This window comes from Fringilla coelebs (genome assembly GCF_963513975.1).
Source record: "Fringilla coelebs genome assembly, chromosome: 9".
In the NCBI taxonomy this organism is placed as follows: domain Eukaryota; kingdom Metazoa; phylum Chordata; class Aves; order Passeriformes; family Fringillidae; genus Fringilla; species Fringilla coelebs.
Genome location: NC_140067.1, coordinates 29,538,528 through 29,546,278, shown reverse-complemented (window position 1 = coordinate 29,546,278; position 7,751 = coordinate 29,538,528). Strand labels below are relative to the sequence as shown.

General features: G+C 56.4%; 1 protein-coding gene across 1 annotated transcript; it reads right to left on the bottom strand.

Moving 5' to 3' along the window:
• Nucleotides 1–279: 279 nt before the first annotated feature.
• On the bottom strand, nt 280–6,804 carry GLUL (glutamate-ammonia ligase). The gene is made up of 7 exons (XM_084211580.1): nt 6,687–6,804; nt 5,504–5,694; nt 4,154–4,315; nt 3,758–3,904; nt 3,222–3,349; nt 2,873–3,072; nt 280–2,001 (listed from the first exon to the last, which is right to left on the bottom strand). Exons 2-7 carry the CDS (start codon nt 5,667–5,669, stop codon nt 1,683–1,685), a joined length of 1,122 nt encoding a protein of 373 aa, XP_084067706.1. The 5' UTR covers nt 5,670–5,694; nt 6,687–6,804; the 3' UTR covers nt 280–1,682.
• Between the last annotated feature and the right edge of the window lie 947 nt (nt 6,805–7,751).

Here is a 7,751-nt window from a genome sequence, read left to right as displayed (position 1 = left end):
TGTTTTCTGTAGGATTTCTGTAGCGCTCCCTATGGACACTCACAAGCCCAGGCTCTTTCCCATCCCAAAAGAATCCCATTCAAGCCAGAGCTGGACCATCCCTCACCACTGCTGACAAATTCCCATTTTCTGGACAGCACACATGGATTGAAAGACCCCTGACCCCCCCCCCCAAAAAAACCCCCACAAATGAAAAGCCACATCTACCCACTATCAGAGTCAAAATCCTTTCAAATGGTGAAGACAACACACATACAAAAAGAGGCTGCAGAGGTCAGATTGAAGGGTTTGTTCTTTTGTTCTTTTTTTTATTACAAAAAAAAAAAAAAAAAAAAAGAAAAAAAAAGAAACCTATTGGGAAGAAGTCCAAATGCAACGGAATATGACTTGCACCATCTAAGAAACCCAAGTGTAAAATCCCAGAACGTCTGAACCCCCCCAGCAGCAGCTGGGAGTGCCAGAGCTGGCTGGCAGGGCCAGGTGGCCTCTCCCTTCCCTTCTCCTAGCCCCCATCATCCTGGCTGGGTGGCAGGCAGCCCGAGAGAGCCAGGACACAACAGTGGCATCAATGGTCTCTGTAAAACCATTCAGTCGGAGGAAATAAGAACATTACAAGAAAAAAAAAGTCTAAAACTTCTCTTTTTTTTTTTTTCTTTTTTTTTTTTTTTTTTGTTTAACCTTTATCCAAAGCCCTGCTTTAGTGACATGCTAGCCCTGCTGGACAGGTGACACAGCCACAGCTCTGTCCAGAACGCTGTTGACCAGTCAACTCTGGGTTCAGGACACCTTCCTCCCACTCCCAGCGCGTCAGGGCCACCTGAATTACAGTAACAAATGCTTCTGCAGGCTTCCTGCTCTGGGAACCCCCTCCTGCAAGCTCCACTCCATGCTGGAACAAATCTCATCCCAGTCTCCCTCCGAGCTCACCCTCAGTCCCACCTGCGTCCGACTGCATCCGCAAGAGCTCTGCCCGCTCCGGCTGGATGAGGCGTTGGAACGTCATCTCTTCCAAGAAAAAAACACTTTCATATATAATTTTTTTTTTTTTTGCTGTTTTTATATTTAAATAGAAAAATACTACTTCACTCTGTGTTATGAGCCAGAGACGGGTTGACTTCCAGTGACAGAACCAAGAGTTCTCCTCAATGCCAGAAGATTCCCAGAAACATCAGAGCGGCCGGAGGGCGACGATGTCCCCGTCACGTCCCCGCACAGGCAGGAGCACACGCACAGCTCCCGTCACCACAGCTCCCATCTTCCCTTCTCCACTGAGAGGCACCAACCTCAGACAGCCATCAGTCTGCAGAGAGCCAGCAGCAGGGCTGGCCCCCCAAATCTGGCTCTGTTTTAAGCTTTCTCCTCTCCTACACGCCTTCCGCGTGCGCAGTCTGTCCCTGGAAGCCACCGGATCCCATCGGATGTACACATGAATTAGACAAAAAAAATAAAACAAGTGGTTAAAAGTTCTCTAACACCCCGTCCTCCTCTCGTCTTCCGAAGAGTCAACGACAAACAGACACGGATAAAACTAAACCTGCCCTCCTCCCCCACCTCAAGACAACAAGAGTTACTGAGACACGAAACATGTTATCTTGTACCCTCGGGATTACAGCTAGAAGGGAACTTTAGGGGCGCGGGGAGCGCGGGGGGAGGCGGTGGGGCGGCCGCGGGGCGCAGTCTGCTCAGTTCTTGTACTCAAAAGGCTCGTCCCCGGTTTCGTTGAGGAGACACGTGCGGACCAGCGCCTCCGTCACGGCGTAGGGGTCGCAGTTGGCCGAGGGCCGGCGGTCCTCGAAGTAGCCCTTCTTCTCGTGGCCCACGTTGCGCGGGATGCGGATGCTGGCGCCGCGGTTGGCCACGCCGGCCGAGAACTCGTTGATGTTGGAGGTCTCGTGGAAGCCCGTCAGGCGCCGGGCATTGTCCAGCCCCCCCTTGGGGTCGTAGGCGCGGATGTGGTACTGGTGGCGCTTGCTCAGCTTCTCGATGGCCTCCTCGATGTGCCTGCGGAGGGAGAGAGGGAGGGACAGGGGTGGCACGGTGAGGGATGGCACGAGCTGAACGCCTCTGGAGCCGAACGCCTCTGGAGCTGGACTGTCGTGTCAAAGTGACAACGAGATTAATCAGAGTCCCCAAGGCCCTTTGTGATGATGCCTTGTGCCCCACGGCCTGCTTGGCCCTTGATCCCAACACAGGGTTTCTCTCCACTCTTGTTGCTGACCCAGAAAAGTCCTCGTGGCCAAATCCCACAGGCTCCCTAGGGAGTGTCATCTGTGAGACACCACCAGTTAAACTTCCCACTTCCACCTGCTGTCGGAGGGGAGAGCTCTCAACACTCAACACTGCAGTTTCTATTCACGAAGCTCACAGAGTCCCGCTATCTCAGGGCAGCACTAAGATTAAGGCAAAAAAACAGAGCTGCTAGGACGGATCCCTCCACACAGCTCCAGTGACACAGTGTCCCTGACTGCACAACAGTCACGTGCAGGAACTCACAGTTTGCATTTTTAGGATGTTCATCTCTTAAGGAAACATGGCAGCCTTGCCCAGACACAGCAAATGGTCTTTCTCTTTCATCACGGCTATAAAAATATCATTTAAAAAACCCTGTGATGAGTTGGTTTGTTTGTTCCCAGCACTGGGAGGTCAGGAGCTGGACAGGCTGTTAGAGATAGCTGCATCCTGTACTGGTGGAGCTGTACTGCTGGCTGAATTGCCCACCAAGCATCAAGATGAGAATGTGTCATTCTAAGAAAAAATACGTACTAAGAAAAAAAAGAAACCACAAAAACAAAACGACCAAAAAAAAACCCTATCCAGAAGACTCAGCTGTCATCCAAAATCCCGCTGCCCAGTAAACATCCCAAACACTCACTTGAGACCTCCTTCTTCCCTCATGCTCTTGGTGCTGAAGTTGGTGTGGCAGCCAGCACCGTTCCAGTTCCCAGGGATGGGTTTGGGATCGAAGGACACCACGACCCCGAAGTCCTCGCACACCCGGTGCAGGATGAAGCGCGCGATCCAGAGGTGATCGCCCATCTCAATCCCCTCGCACGGTCCCACCTGGAACTCCCACTGCAAGGAGGAGGCATCAGGGGCTCAGCGGGGTGGAGACAGGCACCTCCCACCCCCTGATGCTGGGCACAGCTCAGAGCAGGCAGACACAGCTCCCCCTCCTTTCCACGCTGCTCTCTCGCTCCATGAAGCATCTTAGAACGATTTACCTGGGCTGGCATCACTTCTGCGTTGGTTCCTCCGATTTTGACGCCGGCATAAAGGCACGCTCGGTAGTGGGCCTCCACAATGTCCCTGCCATAGGCTTTGTCTGCCCCCACACCGCAGTAATACGGACCTGCAACAGCAGAGGGCAACATCAGCCTCCACAGGGAGAAAAGCTGATGTCCAGCGAAGACCCAGCACGCACAAAGAACTCTTCCAAAGCCCCAAGGTGTGTTTTTCATGGAAGAACTAGCAGGGTAGAGCACTGACAGAGAGCAAGTTTGCCCCGAGTTTAAGTGTCTCCCCGGGTTTAAGTCTCCTGCAGACCAAAAAACCCAGCAGCAAATTTGGACGTGGCCAATCCCCATCTCGGCCGTTCTGTGGCAGATTTAATCTCCTGGTTGGTTTTTGCCAATATTCCACTTTCTACCATCCACCTTCGGTTCTAGGAGCACCTTGGAGCCCTCAACTCGCCTGAAGCTGTGCCACACAGATTTCAGTTCAAACACTCCTGACTTGGTCCAGGCTGCCAAAAGATTACCTTGGGGTCCAGGGAAGCCATTGGAAGGCCAGCCAAACGGATGTCCGTCTGTCCCCAGGAGAGTGTACTCCTGCTCCATCCCAAACCAGGGGTGCTGGTTGGACACCATGTCCATAATCCTCCTGCAGGTGTGCCGGAGATTTGACTCTGCAAGGGAAAAAGTGACACGAGGCTCACGAGCGACGCCACCTCCACTCCCCACTTCCACCTATTTTACACTTTGAGTCCCAGCAGCATTGAAGAACCCCAAGCCCAGCCCTTTGTCCATCACCAGCACCTCGTTTGCCCTCTACCTTCACGTTATTTCTGTGACAGACTGCATTTGGGCAGGTCTCCCATTGCCCTTCCCAGGAACACCACCTCCAGCAGGAGAAGGGAGAAGGTTTGTTCATTCACCTGCAGACTGGCGGTTGTATTTGAAGACCTCACAGAGAACGAGTTTGTTGGGGTCCTTGCGGAAAGGGTCCCGAAACATGGCAGCAGGTCGCAGGTACATGTCACTGTTGGAGCCTTCGGACTGGTAGGTGCTGGAGCCATCAAAATTCCACTCAGGGAGATCTGAGGCAAAGAGAGGAACAAGCCACAGTGACCCATGGGCTCCCTGCCACACTTCAGGAAGACAGAGATGAAGATGCTCATAGAGAATAGGTTTAGTCCCAGCTCAGCTGATTTTGTTCCAAGTGGGGGAAGCAAAAAAAAACCAAAAAAAAAAAAACCCAAAACAAGCAAAAAAAAAAAAAAATCAGAGGAGTGCAACTCCCCGGCCACCCTGGAAAATAACAAGTTGCTGGGCTGCTGGCCAAGCCTGAGTGAACAGAGTAGCACTGAGGACATTTCCCATGTCACAACAACCACAGGGATGAGCAAATCACCCGGTCCCCTCAGCTGGGAGAGGGCAGACCACGAGCCATCTTCCAGCTGTGGGAATGAGGGGAGCCATGGAATACCCTCAGTCACACTACAAGGCCTTAAGAAGGTGGGAAGGCAAATCATAGAGAGGTGGAATCCCCTATGGAAGGGGAGTGTGCCCCTTGCCCACCCCTCCATCCTGAGCACTGCCCTCCAGGTCAATGCCCAGAACTCCACCCGGGCAATGTTATCCCCTCCATATCCCAGGGGGAAAGAGGGAGGATGGGAGGCACAAAGATTTCCAAGCAGCTGTGCCAAACCCTCCCTCAGAGGGAAAAGGGGAAAGGAGAGAGAGGAAAATAAAATTTAAAAAAAAATTTAAAAAAAAAGGAAAGAAAAAAGATAATTCTGCTCAGTCACACACAGTATTTTCATTTCATAACTGTCTCCAGCCAGCTCCATGGCAACCTGGGGAAAATCCTAATGCTATTATTGTGTAAGCTGGGACTGTTTGTTCTGAGGGACACAAGCTCTTAATTACACCGGATAGCTCCATTCTTTCCCCTGCACTTTCTTCTGCCAAACTACTTCCGGCCAAAACGAGTACTCAAGAGTCAATGGGCAGCCCAGCCCCTGCCAACAGCCCCCAGCCCCTGCCAGCAGCCCCTCCACGGCAGGGACAGCACCAAGGACGGGCTCCCAGCCCCAGGCATCTCCCTGGAACTCCACATCTGGAGAGCTGGGAACGTTCCCCTGCGGTATCTGGGGAAAGAGGGAACTGGAAGGGCGCAAGGTGCAACATCCTCCCTAAAAACCATCCTTCTACCACGGGAAGAGAGCAATAGCATCCTTCCTCCACCCAGTGAGGGGCTACGAGTGCTGCAGCTGTCCCCTCACCTTCCAGGCTCTTGGGCTCGTGGTCCAGCGTGCGGGTTTTGCAGCGGAGGTGCTCGCCCGTGCCGTCGATCCAGATGTACATGGCCTGCACCTTCTCCCCCTGCGGCAGCTTCATGTACATGTGCTTGATGGCTTTGCTCAGGTGGGAGCTCGCTGAGGTGGCCATGGCTGCAGTCCTGACGAGGGGGTTCCTGCGGGGGGGAAGCACAAACAGCCCCAGCTGTGAGCCCTTTCCTGCGTGCCCACATTTTTCAGCACCCCCCTTCCCCACCCAAGGCCAGGGAGGAGCAGGAGACAGCTCGGCCGCAGGGCTGGCTGCCATCTCCAGCGGTTCCCTGTCATTCCTCAGGGAGAACACACAGCAGCTCAGGCTAGCTCTGCTCCAGAAACCCTTCAAAACACCAAACTCCTGCTAATAAACCACAGCAAGAGACTTCCAAAGGGCTCCTTAGCCCCACGTGAACTTTTCACCTCCACACTCCGCTCAAGAGCAAGGCTAATGCAAGGAAAGCTTAGCTGGGGCTTTCTTAATAAATCTGCATCATCGAGGAGGGCTTTTCTGCCCCAACTGCCTTCTCAGCACCGCTGAGGTCATCCAAGTGTGGTCCCAGGGCAGCAGGAAAAGCAACAGGCAGCACACAGGAGCCCTGAGCACCCCAGGCAGCAGTGGGGAGCGGGACGGGCCGGGGTGGCTTAGAACCAGTGCGTGGGAGCTGCAGCATCCCCAGAGCCAGCCAGCCCACTCGTGTCCGACCCACAGCACCGGAGCTTGGGAATGCCGACAGTTTGGGAATGCGGACCGACTGGGGAAGTGGCTCCAACATCCATCCCGTCGTCTTGCGGGACGAGCCGTCCCCAACCCACCCCGCCGCGGCTCCCACCGCCCCGGCTGCCCGGCCAGAAGCATCTCCCACGCGTGCAACTCCAGGCAGCAGCCGAGGAGCCTCGTGGAGGTAAAAAAAAAAAACAAAAACCAACCCACAAAAACTGCAAAGGGAATGTTTTCAACAGAAAACTCAAGCTGCCACTTCCTCCCTCCCCCCCCGCCCCATCCTCCCCTTCCCCCAAAGGAGGAATTTTCCCTTGGAAGATCTCCGCGGGGCTGCCTCCCCGGCCCTGCCGTGCCCGGGGGGCCGCGGCGGGTGGCGGGCAGCGGTGTCCCCGTGTCCCCCCGGGCCGGTACCTGCGCTCGGCGGCGGCTGCGGGCGGGCGCGGGGCTCCCACGCTCGGCTCCCGGGGCCGCGCCCGCCGCCCCTTTATGGCGGAGCAGCGCCGGCCCCGCCGCACGGATTGGGCAGCGGGGCGGGACGGGAGGGACACGGCAGGGGGGACAGGGACACCACCCCGCCTCCCTCCTCCTCCTCCTCCTTCTCCTCCTCCGCCCGCTCCGGCCCGGCCGCCCCCGGCAAAGGGGCACTCGGGTGGGTGCGGAAAAGTGAGGGAAGAGAGGGCAGAAAGCGGAGAGGTTGGGGGGGGGGGGGGTTGGGGTGTTTTTAACAGCGCTGCCGGCCGGAAAAACAACCCCTCGTCCCTGGGCAGGCGGGAGCGGATCCAGGGCTTTCGGCAGCGTTTACATTAGGCTGCCTTGGCAGAGCCGGCAGGGATGGAAACCGGCCGCCCCGGGAAAACAGGGAAGCGCCGGAGCGCCACCGAGCCCCTTTGGCTTGGTGCCCGCTCCTGGGAGGGGGACAAAAGCCTCGGTGCCCCCCTTGTCCTCCTCGGAGCAGGTCACAGCCTCCAGCAGCTGGATCAGCAGAGCCTCGCTGCAAGGATCGCTCGAGGGGGGAGAAATCCCCCAGCCCCACCGTGGGAGCGCCCAGCAAACCGCAGGCAGTGCCCAGTGTTTTTCCACAATGCCCGGGTCTCCACCGCACAGGGTCGCTTGTCCCAGCTCCAGGAGATGGGACAAAGCCACTCGTGCAAGTCCCAGCCCGGACCCGAGGGGCGGGAGAGCCGAGCCAGCAGGAGCAGACGGAGCTGGCACCAGTGTGTGCACACACCGGGGCACACGCAGGTCCCAGGGCGAGCACACGCCACCCACACGCCTGCCACGGAGGCACAGGATCCTGCTGTGCCCCGTGCCAGCCTCAGGACATGGCACCAGAGCTGCCATTCCTCGAGAAGCTGGAGCTTCCCGGCCATCCCGGCCACCCTGCTGCGGACACGGCCACTGGACAGCCAGAATCCAGAGGGAAAGAGGCCAGGGAGAGCCGGATCCTCAGGAGGGAGGAGGTGGAGGTGCTGGCCA

Coding starts and splice junctions, on each gene's coding strand:
- GLUL (XM_084211580.1), bottom strand. CDS start 5,669: ATGGCCACCTCAGCGAGCTCCCACCTGAGCAAAGCCATCAAGCACATG. Junction 3,350..3,757: donor TGGCTTCCCTGGACCCCAAG/GTAATCTTTTGG, acceptor CTGCTGTTGCAG/GTCCGTATTACTGCGGTGTG. Junction 3,073..3,221: donor CAGAAGTGATGCCAGCCCAG/GTAAATCGTTCT, acceptor TCCTCCTTGCAG/TGGGAGTTCCAGGTGGGACC.